At 43.1% G+C, this 20,673-nt stretch overlaps 1 protein-coding gene across 1 annotated transcript in view; it reads left to right on the top strand.

The window, feature by feature from the left end:
* Window positions 1–14,731, top strand: part of ZR3 (Zim17-type zinc finger protein) — a 69,610-nt gene extending 54,879 nt beyond the window's left edge. The window contains exon 2 of the mRNA XM_086790027.1: window positions 13,850–14,731. Coding sequence (XP_086646153.1) covers window positions 13,850–14,427 — 578 coding nt within the window. The 3' untranslated portion in view covers window positions 14,428–14,731. The remainder of the gene's footprint in view (window positions 1–13,849) is intronic.
* The last annotated feature ends 5,942 nt before the right edge of the window (window positions 14,732–20,673 follow it).

Raw genomic sequence — 20,673 nt, 5'->3', positions numbered from 1 at the left:
AGAGTGCATAGGCTTGAGATTGGACATCTTTGGTGCTTCTCCAGCAGTGTACCGTTCAGCCCAACACTTGGTCTTCAGAGGTCTTGTGTTTGGCTTATCGTCAGTCACACCGTCAGTCTCTTTAAAGATAATAAAGCAAATACTATCTCGGTAACGGGATAGGGGGCCCTTCAGTGTGTAATTCGGGACTTTCAAGGATTCAGAGGGATGAGCTTAGAAGTGAGAATAGGTGTTTTGGGTGTCAGGGTTTCGGTCACCAGCTTAAAGACTGCCCAACTCCTGCCATGTCAAGAGGACAGGGAAGTCAAGGACTCAGAGTGCAAAGACCAACCCTTTCGTATCAGTCAAATCAGGGTCCGTCTCGCCAAAATCAGGGCAATCCCAGGAGGACTCTAGCTCAACCATCTGCCTCTGTTCAGAGTAATCTCAGAACTCCCTCCCAGAACTGGGGTAACCAAAGAGAAAGAGTTCCGTCCCAATCTGCAGCAGCCAGAGCAGTTACGATAGTAGAAGTAGTGGAAGAGGAAAGAGATCAGATCTATGCCACGATTGAAAACCAAGGGCCAAATCATCAATTCTCTGTCATCCATGCTCCAGCTGAGTATAAGGGTAAGCCATTTAAGCGTTTGATTGATTCAGGCAGTACTCATTCATTTAATTCCCCAGGATGCTTGCGTAAGCTAGTCTTAGAACAGAAATCAGGGAAACCTATGTAAGTTGAATTGGCCAGTGGGAAGATTCTTTTCACTCACCATGAGACAGATCATATTGAGTTTAATCTAGATGGGAATGTAACTGACTGCCAGTTCAGAGTCTTACCTTTGGGAGTTTTTGACGGAATCCTTGGAATGGATTGGCTGCACAAAAATCAAGCTGACATTCACTGTCACAATGGAGCCATTTCCTTCCGTGACCTTCACGGGAACAGTTCTCATCTCTCTCTCATATCTCTTTAAAGTTTGAAGTCTTAAAGTGGATTGCTAAACTTGTGAAACTCAGGATACAGAAGACGGTGTGAGCATTTGTGTGACAGGATCCTCCAATACGAATACTTCCGTTGCATGTTACATTGGTATCAGATTCAGCTTGTCCACACACCGTATCCTAGCGTGAGGACATCCTTGGATAGTCAGATTGCGTTTCGGCACGACCACCGGCTTCAGCATCATGTCTACAGAGGAGAGTACCCATCAGCCAGAAGAAGTCTCCCCCGAAGGAGACCTTGCTCTTCCGACTACAGCAGACACCATAGCTCTTCTTAAAGCTCATAACCAACTGCTCATGGAGCGTCTCCAACTCTTGGAGGCAGCAGCAGCACGTCCTACTCCGCCTCCAACAGTCCCCGACTACATCTCTCTCTTCTTTCAGATGGAACAACAAAGAAGAGAAGACGAGGCCCGAAGGAGAGAAGATAAAGCAGAAACAGAAGCAAGAAAACAACAAGAAAAAGCAGAAAGATGGGACTATGAGGAATCCCAACGCAGGATCGACGAAGACCGGCGTCAGGCTGAACTCGCCGCTCGGGAGCACCAACGAGAGCTCGATCGAGAACGTATGTTACTCGAGCACCAAAGGGAAAATGAGGCCATTCATATTAGATACGAGCACCTCTCTTCAGCTTCCCCCACCTCAGGTGCCACTAGCCAGTAGTCCACAGTATCAACTATCGTCATTCAACCAAATTTCAGTAAGTATGATGGTAAGTGTGATCATTTAGCAGTTAATCAGTTTATTCATCAATTTACTGCTCATTTTTCACTAGCTAGGATCACAAATCCTCGGGATAGAGTCCATGTAGCGGCTCCCCATCTAACTGGTGAGGCAGTCACTTGGTGGCAGCATTGGTCTAATCTATATACGAACCAGACCACATATGTCACAACTTTTAACTGGGATACCTTTGTCCATGACTTAAAGACTAGATTCCTCCCGCCCCAGTACATGACCGGTCTGGCAGATGAGTTCTATGGACTCAGACAGAATGGATCCCTAGTGCTTCAGTTTTCTGGCAAGGTTATTACTTTAGCACAGCAGTTAGGGCTATCTGCGCAGGCCAAGATGGATTAATTCATTCGTGGATTGGATCCTAACATTCGGTTCACAGTCGCAACTTTGAACCCAGTACATATGACCGGGCTTTGACTCTCGCTCAGAATGAAGAAATGAAAATGAACGGAGGCAAGCCCAAGCAGTCATCCTAGTCCAGTACCAAACCCCAGCAGTAGCAATCTGCTGCATAGCCAGGGAAAGGTAATGTATCTTCTAAAGATGCTAAGAAGGACGGCAGTAATAGCTCCAGTTCAGGGGGTAAGAAAAATAAAGAATCTAAGCCTAAGAAAACCTCTGATGAAAAGGCTAAAGCAAGCATTATTGGAGGTTATCTTCCTCCAGAGGAGCAAAAGAAGTATTAGTTAGAAAACAAATGTTTTTTCTGTCACATCATAGGGCATGGTAAGAAGGATTGCCACAAATGGCAAGCGGAACAAGCCGCCAAAGCTCCTTTTGCCATAGTTGCCACAGCCTCCCCACCTCCTCCAGCCCCGCCTACTACCACCAATGCGGTTCAACTGTTACCTTCTATGCATCCTAAGCCATCCGTGGTATTTGATGCTAAGCAAGAGGGTGAGAGTGATGCTGCACAAAAAAGCCTCATCTGAGCTTATGGCTTTACCCAGGGCCGACAGTTTGTAGTCCTTTTCGATATGGGGAGTTCTGAAGACGCCATCTCTCCCCAGCTGGCTAACAAAATGAGCTACACATTAGTTCCATATCATGTGAATGTGGACGGGTTTACACTTGGTCTCCGCACCCACATTTCTCAGAAGGCACAGCAGTTTGCCTTTGATATTCAATAGGTCTCATTCCAACGAGATTTCATTGTCTTGCCTCTGTTGGGGTGTGACATGATCTTCGGAATTCAGTCTATTCTTGATTGGGGGCAGGACACTTTTACTATTTGTAAAGGTTTTCATGAGCCTGTCATGATTCGTGGGGATAGAAGCATTCTTGGTATCCCATTGATTTCGCATCTCCAAGCCCGACGAGCTATCCGCAAGGGAGCAGAAGGAGCACTACTTTATGTTTGTGCTCAAAAAGCCTCTACCCAATCGGTAGCAGCCATCTCATCTTCAGTCCCTCAGTTAGTAAACCTCTTGTCCAGACATCATGACATTATGCTCAGGGACGATCTCCTGCCCAGTCTCCCACCCTCTCGCCCTAACGACCATCACATTGATTTGGTCCCTGGATCCGATTCTCCTAGTAGGTTTCCCTATCGTCTTTCCAAGACCTTAGAGAACGAGTTAGAAAAACAGTTATCTGAGCTCCTCCAAGCCGGATTCATTCGGCCTTCTTCCTCACCATTTGCTGCACCCATCCTATTTGTCCAAAAGAAGGACAAGTCTGCACTCCTTTGTGTAGACTACAGGGCATTAAATAAACTCACCATTAAGAATAAGTTTCCCTATGCCAAGGATTGAGTACATTTTGGAGCGTTTAGACGGTGCTAAATTTTTCACTAAGATCGACCTCAAGAGTGGTTACCATCAGGTCCGCATTTTTGAAGCTGACATTCCAAAAACAGCTTTCCGGACATAGCGTGGTCACTACGAGTTCGTAGTCATGCCTTTTGGGCTTACAAATGCACCCGCAACCTTCAACAAAATGATGTGCAGGATTTTCGCAGTCCTCATTGGGAAGTGTGTTTTCATATTCCTTGATGACATACTAATCTTCTCAGTCACTGCGGAGCATCATGAGAAAGATGTGGAGAAAGTCTTGCAACTTTTGCGAGAGAATGAGCTCTACATAAACGCCAAAAAGTCTGTCTTCGGCGTTAAGGAAGTTCAATACTTGGGCTATATCATCGGTTCCGATAGGATCAGGCTGGATCCATCAAAGGTTCATGAAATCTTAGATTGGAGACCGCCCAAGAAATCCGCTCATTCGTAGGTCCTTGTCAGGCTTATAGCACCCATGTCCATCGGTTTTCCAACCTTGCAGCACCTCTTACCGACTTGCTCAAGGGGGTGAAGACTCGAAAGCAAAAAGTCTTAGTTACAGGCAAGACACTTGATGCATTTCGTGCACTCTAGAAAGCCGCCTCAAAAGCGCCTATATTAAAGTTAGCATCTTGGGATGAACCTTTCGAGGTCATTACCGATGCAAGCAATGTAGCCATAGGTGCAGTTCTCCAGCAGGACAATAGACCCGTGGCATACTACAATAGAAAGTTGGATGTCGCCGAAAAGAATTATTCGGTATATGACAAAGAGCTTTTGGGTGTGATCACAATGCTCAAACATTGGAAGAATTTTCTTTACGGACAGGTTTTCACAGTCAAAACAGACCACCAAGCAATTAAGTGGCTTCAAACCATGTCCAGTGCCCAATGGAGTGATCGACAGGCCAGGTGGAGTCAACTCTTCCAACAGTTTGGAGGAATGATTGAATACATCCCTGGTAAGCATAACCCAGTAGCAGATGCTCTTAGTCGAAAGGCCAGCATCCAAGCAGTCCAGGAATCTACCATTCTCGAAATCACGGGAAAGGACTTAGATAGCATGAAAGACCAATATGTCGACTCTCCTGAGTTTGGTACTCAGTATAATTTGGCCCTCAATTCTGAGCCTGGCCACTATTCAGTACAGAACGGTTGGTTGTTCTACAAGAACCGCCTCTGTGTCATTCGGGAAAAGCGATCAGCTCTTCTCCATAATGCCCATGACTCCTTAGTTGGAGGACATAGGGGTATCAATAGTACCCTTGAGAAATTAGAACGGTCCTTTTATTGGCCAAAAATAAGGCATGATGTATATTCACATGTTCAAGCCTGTAAGATTTGTCAAAAGGTAAAGGTTCCACATACAAAGAAGGTTGGTTTACTTCAACCTTTGCCTATCTCCGACGAACCTTTCGTTGACATATCTATGTGAAGGAGCTAAAGAAGCTCAGCTGAAACAGTTAGGGTTTCATGTGGGAGACTCACACAGAGAAGAAGGGGGAGAGAGAGAGAGAGAGAGAGAGAGAGAGAGAGAGAGAGAGAGACATGTGGGGATAAGTCAACTCACAAAGTATGAGTGTGTGACTCCCCTATCACACATGTATATTTGCTCTAGTGCACATAGTGCACTTAGTACTTTTAATGTACTTATGGGCTTGTACACAAGGGTGGGCATAATGCCTTTACCCCAACAACCTCCCACTTAAAGGCAATGTGCCCTTAAGTGAAGGAAAAGAAAAAATCAGCATGTACATGATAATATACAAGGCCATATCAAGGCTGAAACTGGCCTCATCCAATGCCCATCAAGTGTCTGCAATGACCAAACCGCTCTGGAGGCAAACTCTTTGTCAACAGATCAGCCGGGTTGTCATCCGTATGAATCTTGACAAGCTGAATCAGCTTGTCCTCTATCACCTCTCTGATGAAGTGATACTTCACATCCACATGCTTCGTCTTTGCATGAAAGACAGGGTTCTTTGCCAACTGGATGGCACTCTGACTGTCACAATGCAACAATGGAATATTCCCTGTAAAACCCAAATCAACCACTAACCGAGATAGCCATAATGCCTCCTTGCCTCTGTGGCTGCAATATACTCGGCCTCTGTAGTAGATAAGGCAATGCACTTCTGCATCCTGGATATCCATGACACAGCACCTCCTGTGAATGTAAACACATAACCGGTAGTAGACTTCCGGTATCTGGATGACCGGCATAATCCGAATCCGTGTAACCATGCACTAATGCATCCTGTTTGCCAAAGCAGATGCACATATCCTGTGTGCCCTTCAGGTATCTCATGACACCTTTCACTACTTCCCAATGCTTCTTGCCAGGGTTGGCCATGTATCTAATAACCACTCCCACTGCAAATGCAATGTCCGGCCTGGTAGCAACCATGGCATACATGAGACTGCCACAAGCTGAAGCATACGGAATCTTGGCCATATCAGCCCTGTTACTATCCGACTGTGGGTTGTCCATAGCACTGAGTTTCACATATGGAGGCAAAGGAGTACTAGTCTTCTTCCCCCTCTCCATATTGAACCGTTGCAAAACTTTGCCAATGTATTCCTTCTGAGACAAATACAACACATGCTGATTTCTGTCCCGAAGTATCCGCATACCCAAAATGTGATTTGCATCACCCAAATCCTTCATATCAAAGGTCTGATGCAGCCTCTTCTTCAAGGCATCCATCTCTTTACGAGATTTCCCGACAATCAGCATATCATCAACATACAAGATGAGGATCAATAGACTGCCATCCAAAGCTTTCTTGGTGTATAAGCAGTGATCTATGTCACTCCTCTTGAAATCCTGGGATTTCATGAATGTATCAAATTTATGATACCATTCCCTTGGTGCCTGTTTGAGCCCATAAAGACTCTTTTTCAGCTTGCATACAAGCTTCTCCTTTCCATTCACTGCATAACCCTCTGGCTGTTGCATATATATCTCCTCATGGAGATCACCGTGAAGAAAAGCAGTCTTCACATCCATCTGAATCAAATCCAGATCATCATGAGCAACCAAAGCTAATACAGCTCTTAAGTGTGGTCATTTTGACCACTGGAGAGAAGATCTCATCAAAGTCCACACCATATTCCTGCTTGAAGCCCTTAGCCACTAACCTGGCTTTGTATCTTGGCTTTGCATCAGGTGCAACTTTGAGCCTGTAAACCCACTTGCATGGCAAAACCTTCTTGCCCACCATTGTTGGAACGCAAAGCCTTCAGTGTTTTGCCAGTTTGATTCTCAACATGAGCAACAAACTTCTCAAACACTGAGAATGTATCACTCTTCAAACGAAGAGGATAAACCCACACCTTGCGTGTGGCATCATCAATAAAAGACACAAAATATTTTGTCCCTCCCAAAGAAAGCTGAGGCATCTCACATACATCTGTATGCACAAGCTCTAACTGAGCATCTTTCTGTCCAAGACTGGAGTTGCCTGCCATATATACAATGCTCACAAAACTGAAAACTTGAGAACTTTAGAGAAGGCAAGTAACCAAAACGAGACAATTGCTCCATTCCTTTGACACTCATGTGTCCCAACCAGCTATGCCACATAAAGATTTCCGGCAGCTCGGTTGCATTTACATTAGCATGGTGACAAACACCAGCATGCATGAAGTAAAGAGTGTCCACTTTAGAGCCTCTGGCAACAACCAGTGAGCCCTTACTAATCTTCCACTTTCCACTACCAAATGTGGTAACATAACTAGCATCATCAAGCTGTCCAGTAGAAAGCAGGTTCTTCTTGATCTCAGGCACATGCCTGACATCATGGAGCATAAGCTGTGAGCCATCTGAAAAGACAAGCCTCACATCACCTCTGCCAAGAATCTGGCATGCATGGTTGTCACCCAAATAAACTACTCCTTCATTGCCAGCAGTATACTTGACAAACAAGTTTCTGCAACCTGTGACATGAAAGGAGGCACCTGAATCAATGATCCATGAGTGCATACCATGACCATCTCCTGCATGGAGTGAATGGACATCAAGTGAAGACATGAATAGGACTTCATCCTCACTGTTACCTGCATGTGACACATTGACTTCTTCAATCTTGACTCCACTTTTGCCCTTTGGCTTTGCATCTTTGGCTTCATCTTTGTCTTTGTCTTTGCCTTTGCCCTTTTCCTTTTGATCATTCTTCCATTTGTAGCATTGCTTTTTGAAATGTCCCTTCTTGCCACAATAATGGCATTCCAAGTCCTTTTTGGAGCGGGACTTGCTCCTTCCCCGTTCTTGGCTTTTACCCCTTTGCTGGGATCTCCCACGTGCATTTATTGCATTGGACTTCCCAACAGAGTTGTTCTTCCTGTTCATCTCCTCTTGAAGGAGAGCACCCTCCACATCTGCATATGACAGCATAGCATTTGAATTGCTAGTGGCTGTCCTGAATGTGTCCCAACTCTCTGGCAAAGTGCATAAGAGAAAGGTGGCTTTGAACTCATCGTCCATTGCCAACTTTTGATTGATGACCTGGCTGACAACTTCATTAAACTCATTTAGATGGGCTGTCATAGATGCCCCTTCCTTCATTTGAAGACCTATGAGTTTCTTCAACCAATACACTTTGCTTGAGGCACTTTGCTGGGCATACAAGTCCTGCAATCTTTGCCACATTCCCCAAGCTGTCTTCTCTTCACGTATGCTGAAAAGTAAAGAGTCTGACACAGACAACATGATGGTGGATCTTGCCAGCTCATCCATATCTTCCCATTCTTCAGCAGTAAGAGAAGCGGGCATTACACCCCTTTCTTTGATGGGCTTGTGCTGCTTCTTCTGGAGCAACACATTATAGCACTGGGTTTGCCAAATGTCATAATTATGTGAGCCTTCAAGCTTCTTGATGTGAAGCAATGAAGAGCTCTCACCTGTGGTTGCCATAGCAATATGCAACCTTTGACACAATCAATGCCTGACTCCCTGCAAGATGTGCAAACACTGCACCAAAGCACACAAAGTGCTCACAGTTGTTCTCCCAAAGTTTATCTCCCACTGCGGAAGCACGAATGCAACTCTCCTCCCACTGTGAATGTGATAAAATCACCAAAATCTGGTTGCTGCAGATTTATGACAGCACCTTAGATGTGCTCTGTTCCCCTTCCAAAATATTGTACAACAGTACTAAGTGCTCACCAATGATGTACCAAATCTGTACCGGCAAGTACAGCAGCTGAAAATGAGCCTTTTCCTCACTCAAATCAATGTACAGCCATGCCAAAACTTATACAAAGTTGTACCAAATTTGTACTAGCAAGTACAGTAGCAATAAATGCTCTCCTGGCTGTCCAAATGAGTGAAAAATCAGACCTTGACAGTCCCCACCATTGCATACAACAGTCCCGGACAGAAATTGGGCAAAAGCCCCTTTGTTGCAAGTGGATTATTGAGGGTTCAAGGCATAGAAGTCTTCCCTGTTGCTTTGCCAAGCTCAACAAGCACAAAATCTTGAAAAGCCCTTTGATTCAAGATCAATTTCTGATCATGAATGGTACATTAATGCACATGAAGGCATCCAGAGTCTTCACAATGCTTCCCCCTGGCCACATATACATCCAATACATAAAAGCCCCTTGATTTACTGGCACGTTGAGTGTTTGACAGGCATCAACACATTGCCTAAAGCATCAAATGCCAGTGCCTGCATGCAAATCAACCCAATTGGCACAAAAGCCCTTTGATTTGCACTCCAATTTCCTGCAATTTAGCTGCGAATGTGAGATTGCTCACATCATACAGCATGTATGAATGCCCAATGGCACAATTACATCAAAAGCCCCAAATGTTAACACCCAATTTCCTGCCAATTGACCCCGAATGTGACCAATGTCACCCAATGTTGCCAATTGTGCTCAAATCTGAGCCATTAGGACCTGTACCTGCTCAATTGATGATAATGGACATGCAAATCCCAAAATTGAAGCAAATACCTCTGAAATTTCTGATTTCTTGCGATTTGCAGACTGAATTTCTTGATTTCTGTTGCAGGAAGGGGGGCGTCGTATTTGCTGACTCGTGTGCTGATGCTGCTGCTGTGCAGGTACGGATGCTGCTGTGTGCTGTACGGCTGTTGAAGGGAGCTGCTGCTGGACTTGGTGTTGCGAGCTGAGAGCTGCTGCTGTGCAGGCTGGGAACTGGCTACGCTATGATGCTGCTGCTGCGCTGTGGTGCGCCTGGCTGAGCAGCAGCTGTTGGCTGCCTGGTTGGGCAGCGTGGCTGCTGCTGCTGGGCAGCAGCTGAGCAGCCCACGTTGTGGTTGGGCACGCCTGGCTCAGCTGCGTGGTCTGTTGGCTGCCTACGCTGGGCAGTACGACCAGCAATAGACAGGGCTCTTCGACCAGCTAAGTAAGACCAGCAGGCGCACAATAGACAGTGCGACCAATAGCAGGGTGATCACGTGCAGATGGTACGGCCAGTAGGAAGCGACCAATAGAGTAATCAACAGGGGACTGTGAGAAGAGGGAGGTGATCAAGCTCTGATACTAGTTGAAGGAGCTAAAGAAGCTCAGCTGAAAGAGTTAGGGTTTCATGTGGGAGACTCACACAGAGAAGAAGGGAGAGAGAGTGAGAGAGAGAGACATGTGGGGATAAGTCAACTCACAAAGTATGAGTGTGTGACTCCCCTATCACACATGTATATTTGCTCTAGTGCACATAGTGCACTTAGTACTTTTAATGTACTAAGTGTACTATGTACTATAAAACTTATGGGCTTGTACACACTATAAGGGTGGGCATAATGCCTTTACCCCAACACTATGGACTTTGTAGGGTCTCTACCAGCATTCTCCGGATCCCGTAACACTCAGTGTTTCACCATTGTGGATTGCTTCAGTAAATTCTGCATGCTCATCCCATGCAAGCATACGGTCACAGGTGAGGACGTGGCCCATCTTTTTCTCAAGCATTGGTACCCAATTTGTGGTTTGCCTGGCACCATTACATCAAATAGAGATTCCAAGTTTACCTCGCATTTCTGGAGGGCATTATTTGAAAACTTTGGAACTAAGTTGCAGTTGTCTAGTGCATTCCATCCGCAGACAGATGACCAAACATAAATTTATAACCAGCTGGCCTTTGATGTTCTCAAGTCATATTGTCATGACCAACAGTCCAAATGGGCACATTATCTTCCTTTGGTCCAGGCTATCTTGAACGACACTCATTCATCCAGTGTCGGACGGACTCCATATGAAGCAGCCTTTGGTCGTCGTTTCTCTTCTCTTTTGACAAGATTGGTGTCTCCATCTCTAGAGGCTAATAAAACCACGGAAGCATTTTCCGAGATCATTGAGTCAATCAAGGACCGCTTGACCAAAGCACAGGAAGCCTATAGCAGCCTGACGTGGTAGACGAAGCAGGAGTCATTGAGCCCGAGCAGATCCTTCTTCATCGTTGGAAGCATGGTTCCGGTCGACGGATATGTCAGTTCTATACGAAATTTCGAGATCGAGGTACCCACAAAGCCGTATGGCTAGACGAGGAATTCTTTCAAGAGTACCCCTGGTTGTTGGCGGACTACTTGGAAGCCATGAACCTGTCGCCAAGCTAAGCAGGAGGGAATGTCACATGCACTCTGCACTGTAGTGCATGGTGACAAACTGGCTCATCATCATCAGTGTCAGGCACGAGCTACGTAGGTCATTCTCAGCCATAGCAAGTCAATCAGTTAGTCTAAGTCCCTTAACCCACTTAAAGAGATGCATTCATGCATATACAATCAATAGAAACCTTAGGGTTTGCATCAAAAAGCATGCTACACATTGCACATCATTCATGCATAGCATCTAGACCATTGCAGAAACCCGAGATATCATCCAGTATTTATCAGGATATCTACTAGGATTTTTTTGGTATTTTTTCCATCATTTTCAGCATTTTTCACATCATTTATGCATTTATGTTGGACATGGGCAGTTAGCCAGCTGAGTAGCCAGCCGACTAGCTCCTTGTGTCCATATAAATAGAGTCCTTGCATAATCATTCACTCATTCAATCATATTCAGCAATCAGCATTCAGGCGCATTAGTCTTCAGCCTTGCATTCACTTCAGGCCTATGCATTTTGGAGAAGCGTGTCATCCTACAGCTAGAGGAGCATCAACGCGTGCATTCAGCCCTCCATCAGCAAACGCAGCAATTCTCAGCATTCAGCCATCAGTAAACCTTGCGTTTTTCTGCATCCATACAGTTTGTAGCATTCATCATATCATTGTTTTGCTCCAGCCACTTGGTGAAGGTAAAACGCAGCATTCATATGCATTTTCAGCATTCATACTCAGTCTAGAACAGTCCCAAACAGCCCCTCTCTCAACCTCAGCTTTGCATCCCCTTCTCATTCCATTGGGAAGAGTGCATAGGCTTGAGATTGGACATCTTTGGTGCTTCTATAGCAGTGTACCGTTCAGTCCAACACTTGGTCTTCAGAGGTCTTGTGTTTGGCTTATCGTCAGTCACACCGTCAATCTCTTTAAAGATAATAAAGCAAATACTATCTCGGTAACGGGATAGGGGGGCCTTCAGTGGGTAATTCGGGACCCCATACACAGTGTACACTGTACAGTTCTCATCTCTCTCTCACATCTCTTTAAAGTTTGAAGTCTTAAAGTGGTTTGCTAAACTCGCGAAACTCAGGATACAGAAGACGGTGTGAGCATTTGTGTGATAGGATCCTCCAATACGAATACTTCCACTGCATGTTACAAGGTGGGAGCAAGAGGAGAGGAGAGGAGAGGCAGAGGGTGAGGCCGGTGGTGGGAGTGGGAGCAGAGGCCGAGGGCGGCTGATTTAGCAGGCTGTGGATACCATGTTAGAAGTGGGGAGATAAGGTAGAGAGTGTGAAGGTAGTCGTGGAAAGAGAAAGAGTGAAGATTTGCATGAGGCACAAAAGCTTAATTATTATTGATGTGATGGTTACATTATATAATTCAAGAGGCCATCTACCTCATTGACCTTACATCAAATGCACACTTATCCACTCTCCTAAGAGTGGATCCACACACACATAGGGGCACACAAACATATGAGACTCCGAATCCCAGCATAGGTACAGGGGAGATTCCATTGTCTCTCTGAGAGGGGTTTGGTCCACTCGCACAGGTGATGGCAGTATGATGATGAGAGATGCTTGGGCATGTACTTGCTAGAGCTCAGACATTACAGGGATGTAGTATTGAGTCAACATACAGAGAGGCAGACCCAACATGATACTTCTCAGAGGGCCATTACAGATTTTTCTTTAGTCTACATGCATCCACGTCAGACCACCCGCAGGAGTGATCCATTCCCCAGAGGGTCCTCAGTGATCGAACTTCATCTATTTTGCGGGCCAGATGCCCCAACCGACCTTCCACCTGACAGATACATCCAGGAGGCTCTTCAACACCATGACATGATTCCATCAGAGAGGCCTGGTATTCCCTTAGCCATCAGATCAGTATTGGCTTTACCTCATACACAGGGTCATATGTAGATATCACATGTATATGCACTAGTGATAGTTGTTTTTCATTTTCTTTCGGTTACTTTTTCCATGGCTCAGTGTACTCATGGTATCATTGTATCACCCATGATCTCAGACCCTTGGAGTCCTTTGTAGACGTTAGTATTACTTACTTTCTGTCTTTGTTTCTTGATCTCCACGTTTATGTGAAAATTGGGTCTCAAATGGGTCTTAGTTCCAACTCTTGAGTGATGTATTTTATTCATCCCAATCTTCATTCTCTGCATCTCACGCTTCCTGGCATGCTTCTCGTTTTTGCATCATCTGCTTCATCATGTCTCACCATGCAGCAGGGGGGTGGGGGGGTGGGGGGGGGCGGCGGGCGGCAATTAAAAAGCGCATCTGTGCTACAGTGGGTCATTCTAAATGACTAAAAATGACTGGTTCTTACAGAAAGGGAACCTGATTGTCTTGCAGCTGGCTATGAATGAACTGCTGCTAGTTTTGCATCATGTGCTTCATCATGTCTGACCGTGCAGGTGAAAAACACATCTGTGCTACAGTGGGAACTTAATGTGATTCTAAACGACTAAAAAGGCCGGTTGTTACAGAAAGGGAATAATGTGTCTGCAAGCTACCCTTGCCAAGTGCTGCCTTTGAGGCTGTTTTGCTGATTAAAGGCTGAAAACTGTTTCCGAGTCTGATATGCAACTGTTGGGGAAAAAGTTTCTTGCTAAAAATGAGCAATTTTATGTGATATGTTTCGAGCATGCCTGAACCCATGCTTACAGTTTTGGTGTTCTTGTTTGGTCTTTTTATTTCTTGCTGATTGATTATAGCTTTTGATGGCATTGATACTAGTGGATTTGATGTTGTAGGAGATTGCTTAGAGGGACCTTCGGGGTCCCGAAACACAGAAGCTACCCTTGCTAAAAGAGCACTACTGGGCAATATTTGTGCCAGGTGGGATCCGGCCTGTTCTTCAGTCAAGGCAATGATTGCGGATAAGCTATCTTCACGAAGAGGGTACAGCAGTGAGATTTCTTTGGTCGATGTGGAGAATGGCAACATTGGACCAGACAGCACTAGTTGCACTGATGAAGGTCTTCAAAAGAATGATCAACACAAGCATGCTGATGTAGTCGAGTCAGAAAAATCAGGCCCAAAGGTTTCAGAGCGCCACAATCTTGCGATGATTTTCACATGTAATGTATGTCAGACTAGGTCCGCAAAAACAATGAGTAGGCAGACCTACGAGCAAGGAGTGGTCATCGTGCGATGCGGTGGGTGCAAGAATTTGCATCTCATTGCGGATCGTCTTGGCTGGTTTGGAGAGCCAGGTAGCGTTGAGGATTTCCTTAGGCAGAAAGGGGTGGAGATAAGAAAGGGCACCGAAGAAAGCTACGAGTTTTCAATGGAGGACCTTGCTGGGTGGAGTCCTCCTGCAAAGGAGTAAGGGTTTTCTTGCAATTGTCGGTTAGGTTCTCCGAGCCCCTCAATTTTGTGAAGAAATGTCAAATGGATGAAATTTTGTCCTACTCAAGTGAAGGTTGTTTTGGCTGCCTTTAAGTAGCCTCTCCCCTAGCATGGCTGATCTCGTGGGTGCCATGTCAAAAGGTTTCTTTCTGTAAGCGACTTGTTTTTGGTTTCTGACTCATGGTAATGAGCAGAAGCCTGCCTTACATCTGTATTAATTGCCTCTTAGAATGGTTGGACTAATGGAAAATTTTTAATACTCAATATATATTATCTTATATGTTGTTTTGCTGTCTCTTAGTTGTGTTCTTCCCTCGAAACATAATGAGAATGCATGCACACTTTGGTCTTTGTTTGGAGTTTCGAGTCAAAATTGGAGTCTAACAAGGCTTGATGTGGGGCACTATTTGATATATGGTAGTTGTGAGGAACTCACGTATCAAAAACAAGAAAGAAACACCTGAATTGAGGATGCAATTAGTTGTTGCCAATGACAGATCATTATTACCTTTGCTAAGAAACCTGCTCTTCTATGTGGAATGATTAACATTCTAGTGATGGTCACCATAGTTTGATTAAAAATGGTATAGCCAAAGCTTCAAATCAAGCGTTCACTATTCTCGTTTGAAGGTTTTGAGGAAACCTATCAATGAAGGAATAACATTAGGTGAAGTCACTTGCAAAGCTTAAGTTCACATTGATGTGATGGGTAGCTTGCTTTTGAGTTGTTAGGCCCAGTTCTCGACCTTCACTATCACTACTATTACTTTAGTGGCAACGTAGTGGTTGCGACCCTAGACAAGAGAGGAGCCAAAAATATAATGTGTGTGTGTGTGTGTGTGTGTGTGTTGAGACTTTGAGATTGCATTGCGTACGTAAAATAAATAAGATAAAGTCCATGATGACCAATCAAAAGACAAGGTTAAAGAAAAGAAATCAGTAGGAAAAGAAATCATGGAAAGAAAAGATACTTGCAAGTGATATAGGGACCCATGGGAAAATTGGGAGGAGGAATAATGCCACCCCAACAACAAGAAATGCAAGACAATTATAACAAAGAAGGAACCCCTTTTCGACATTAGGGTTTTATGTTCTAGGAGTACTGAGAGTACTCCTCCCATTTGGATGTCATCTTGCTATAGTGTCCTTGCTCGTGGTTATTATACACACAAATACACTATGGTCCATAGTGTCTTTTTGCCTATGGTTATTATCATACACACACGCACACCACACTCGCCCATGGTTATTCTCTCTCTCTCTACTTTTCTGCCACTCATCGTGGGGTATAAATGGCTAGTAGGATTGCCCTTAGAATGCTATGGACCCATTTGGATTAAGTCTTTTCGTAGATTGGTCTCTCTAGATCAATAAAGTCAACGTTAAGCGGCTCGCTTTCTCTCAGAGACACACACCAACCAACACTCACCCAACATCTACATGCCAGCCCAGCGTGCCCAACCTGTAGTGCGTCCTACCTTGCCCCCACCTTGCTTGTCTATACACCTAGCCTTTCTCATGCACACTTGTAGCCAGTACTTGCAGCCACCTTTAGCTCCTTAGCCATGGTTCTAGCCAACAAGCTACAAGGCATTTACCAGTGAACTCCAGGGCCATGCAAGAATACCACCAACAAGGTCAGTTGTGCTCACATGCTTACAAAAGTTTTATGTAATGCAATAGGCATGCTTCCACCTCTAGGGCCTAATGAGATCATCAGTGCAACCACATGAAGCCCATAAGAAAAATATCTTGGGAAAGAGGTTAAGAAGAGCTAAAGTAGAAGTGATTATGATGTTAGAATAGCTTAGGGTGGCCGGGAGTGATGCTTAGACTTCATGTTTAGACATGGTAAGCATACTAAAAACACTATGAGCTACTCTAATGAGAGGTGAGTAAGACTATTGATTTAAAGATTAACATAATGACGGCAAGACGATGATAATAGCATCTCCATTGAGTAGAGGCCTTTAAATAGGCACGGGTACATGTGTGTAGCTCAAGGCATTTCCATTGAGTAGAGGCCTTTAAAGAGGCACGGGTACATGTGTGTAGCTCAAGGCATTTCCACCAAATGGTGGATTAATCATCCCTATTCTTCATCCCATGATTCTAGGCACCTCTCCTACAATTTGGGCTCTCTTTATGGTGATTTAACCCCGCTTGAGCTAGGTGCCTTTTTTAAGGTAGATTTTATGGCTTTTCACTTCTTACATTTCTCAATTACAATATCTAGATTGACTCTAAGGCTATAGACTTTTCATCATTAGACTTACATGGCTCCCGAATGGATGGATAATGATATTTCCAATAGACGCCCCCTCAATGTTATCCACCCCTCTAGTTATAGATTTAATCTATTTTGTTACATAGATTTTCACCACTTAACTTTGGGCGATGTTTTAAATAGAGTAGGGAATAGGGGTGGCCATGTGGCCCTTGAGGCTTTCAATAGCCCAATCTTCATGAACAGTGTTAGCCTCTTCTGAAGAACCAAAGGCCTTCTCGCCTTTCTCTTCACAATAGTTACACTTCATTTTGCCTTTCTCTTTTGATGCCAGCCCAAGGATGGCCCTTTGTGTTGCCTTTTACTTGATCCCTCCCTTCATCTTCTATGAGGGTAGTAAAACAACTCCTTTTCAAAGGTAGGTTATTGTAGCTGAAGACCATAGTCCCATATGGCTCATTAGGCACACTTTTGAGTAGGATGGAAATATCCTCCTCATCAATGGGTGCTCCAATTGATGCAAGTTGTTGCATTAAAATTTTCATGTAATATATGTGAGTAGAGAAACCTTGATCATGTGTCATATCTACACCAAAGAAATTGATTTTCAATACAATTTTAGACTTTTTACAATTAACAATGATGCCTGAACATAAGTGTATTAGCAAAAATCTAGATTTGGCACACTTGAAAGTGTTTGGCTCTAGATTGCTTATATTCATGTTCCAGATGGAGTGAGAAGCAAATTGGATCCCAAGGCAAAAAAATGTATCTTTATTAGATACTCCCTTGAGCAAAAAGATGCTATAACCCCTCTATGCATGTAATCCAAGTGAGTTGGGATGTTATGTTTGATGAGTATATAGTATACACCAATGAAGGATTCTATAGAGGGTGAAGTAAAGGAGAATCATATGGGTGCCTTAAATGTTGAGCATCAATCATAGGCGTGATGTAAATCTGCGTAGGTAGCTTGTCTACTAGGCAAGTGCAGCAAGCATGCACAACATTTAAGTTGCAATGTCACATCTTGAGTTGTCCTTTGTGGTAGAGCAAAGGGGCATTATATTGTGCGAGAAATGTTAGCAGTAACTAAGTGATTTTAGAATTTGGATTCGAGGCCATTTCAAGCCCCATTTTTGCTCTATAATTTTTTTGCACTCTATGAAAATGTTAATTTTAACTATGTATGCCCCATTTCTAGTTCGTTGAAAAGTTGCGGCATAAATTTGGTTACAGCATAGTCTGCAAAGAATCTAAGATTTACAGGTTTTTTGTGGATGTATGGTTATGTGACTAGCTCACATACAGCTTACTACGGTAACAATAATTTTACAAGACCATTGTGTTGGAGATTACTATAAATAAAGAAGCTTTTACAAGCACTATTTGTAATTAATCATGTTTAATAGTCTATCCCGAGAAGCTAGATAAGAACAACTTCCAAGCATGGAAGTTGTTAGGATGAGAAACTTCCTCATAGGAAAAGGATATTGAAATTTTATTTCAGGTGACAAGAAGGAGTTAGAGTTTCCGAAAGAAAATGTCACTCCTCAATAGGCACAAGCTTTTAAGTTGGGACATGAGAGAACCATTAAAGTGATGTATTGGTTGTTTATTAGCATGTTGGATACTATGAAGTAAGAGCTACATAATGTGCACAGGAATACGATGAGTATCACTAATTACAAAGGTAAAGGGATTGTGAATGCCCTTGGTTCTATTGGAGCTCATGTTGATAATGATGGCTTAGTGTCGATTACATTGACTGGACTTGGCAAAGAGTATGATCAATTTTTGACATCTATCCAAATTCAAGAAAACTTATCAAACTTTGAGGATCTTATCACTGGGGAGATGAATGCTAGGACTAAATCATTCTAGAAATATGCAAGAGTAGGTTCAATTAAAAATTATTTTTTCGAACTATGGTTGTAAATGGGCCAAGTCTCATATTTACCTTATAATTAGACTTTTAGTCTGAACTCTTTTCAAGCACCTATGATAGTAAATTATTCATGATTATGCATATAAAAATAGGGTTTCTATCCTCTTTTGTCGCACATGGGAAGAAGCATCATGCGCTTTTCTTTTGTGTATGCGCTTTTCTTTTGGGTATGCATGCGGGTAAAGTTCCTACGTTTTCTGTTTCGCTACATGTGTTACATACACTCAATTGGGGCGTCAGCTATTCGGGTAAAGTTCCTACGTTTTCTGTTTCGCTACATGTTACATACACTCAACTGGGGCGTCAGCTATTCAGGTGAGCTTTAATGAAGGCACATGCTTTTCTATTTCTCTCCTCATTGAACATGATTCCTAGCTATCTCTTGTATCTATAGTGCTTTCTTCTATATAAAGAGAGCTTGCTTGGGCATTCTATACACACATCAATCTCTTAGTATGGGTATCGCAATGTTATTCAACATGTAAGGCATACAATCTCTCTACTGAAGGGCCTCAAACCTCCTAGTGATTGTCTTGGTGGGCTTCTCTACTTGCACACATGGCCACTCTTGTGTTAGCTACCCGAAGGCAACCACCGTTGTCAAAGCACGTTAGTTTTTCTTGTTTTGCTATGTGCATTATCTTTTTTTTTTTGCCCTCATCCTTATGATGCTAATACGATTCAAAGTACAAATCTTCTTTAGATTATTACTTTGTCGTCTATTATGGACTTGCTCACCCAATATGATATACATGTTGTAGCATATTTGTAGGATTGATAGAATTTTAAGTGGAATATATACTAAAAAATTGTTGTTCTAAACATGATTAATTTACAAACAAAGGCTTTGGTTCTTATATAATTTTACTAACTAATTGCAAGCAACACTAACCCTTTTTGAGAGCTAGCTATGAGTATACTTGGGTCTGCCTCGGAGGAGCAACGACAAAAACTCAAGACCATTGGTATTGATACCGTAACTCGATCTTGGGCTCTAACGACGTGATTGGGGAGGTCATAAAAAATAGTCCTTATCACGATATGGACTCCCTACTCTTCAGCTTCTTGCTCTTCCTTAGCAAATATCCATGTGTTTGGTTCTACAATATATGGATGTTTGTTACAAATTTTTTCTACCTTTTTGTTGGCTTTCGCAGTTGGCATATAATGTTTTTCATTAATGAAGGTTTTATCTTTTGATGTTAGTTAAAGTTACTATCAAATGGTTTACTTTAACTTATTGATTATAGCAGTAAGCGTCACAAATTAAACTGTGAAGGTTAAGCATAGATGTTCTGGTTTAAATCAACGGTAGGGTATTTAGGACTCAAACACACACATACACTTCTTCTACTATAACTCGATTTAGTTTTGAGTTGGATATCATACTTAATCAACTAATTCATGGCTCATAGTCATAGTGCGCCCTAGCCTTAGGTTTTCAAGTTTTTCAATATCTAAGAGTATTCTATTTACTCATGTTCAATGTGCATATGCAGACACACTCTCCAGACTTCGAGTCTTAATTCTCTAGTCTTCACAAACCCTCAAAACTCAACGATGGGTGCCCCACACCTTCTCTCCGACTTGTGAGTCATTAAACCTCTACTCACAAATAATACTAAGAGTCTATATCTAGAGACTAGAGTTTTTAAGTTTGTTGTAGAAACTCAATGGACATAAGTATTAATTGACAAATTAGAAGTTTCTAATTAAAATTTGTCGTATAATGAGTAAAACTTACTATCTTTTACTCTAAATCTATTTTAGGCAATATCAAAGAAAGCATGCCTCCTAAAAAGAAGCTAAAGCAAAACACTAGTAGGAACTTGTTCAAGTGGAATGTCCCTCCTCCTAAAGATAAAACTCCAATTCCTCATGCTAATGTTAATGTGAGGAAGAAATTGATTTTGACCTTAATGATGATCTCATAGAAGATGTGGAATTGAATGGTGGGGACATAGAGGCTAATGTTGGAAGTAGCTCTAAAAATGCTACTAATGAAAGTGCAAAAGCTAGAAATTATCATGATGCATGAGAGAAAGTTTCCA

The sequence above is a fragment of the Cibotium barometz genome, chromosome 54 (genome assembly GCF_041138505.1).
Source record: "Cibotium barometz isolate CiBa-2024 chromosome 54, ASM4113850v1, whole genome shotgun sequence".
Classification (NCBI taxonomy): domain Eukaryota; kingdom Viridiplantae; phylum Streptophyta; class Polypodiopsida; order Cyatheales; family Cibotiaceae; genus Cibotium; species Cibotium barometz.
The sequence above is the reverse complement of the archived record's forward strand: the minus strand, read 5'-3'. Positions and strand labels throughout refer to the sequence as shown.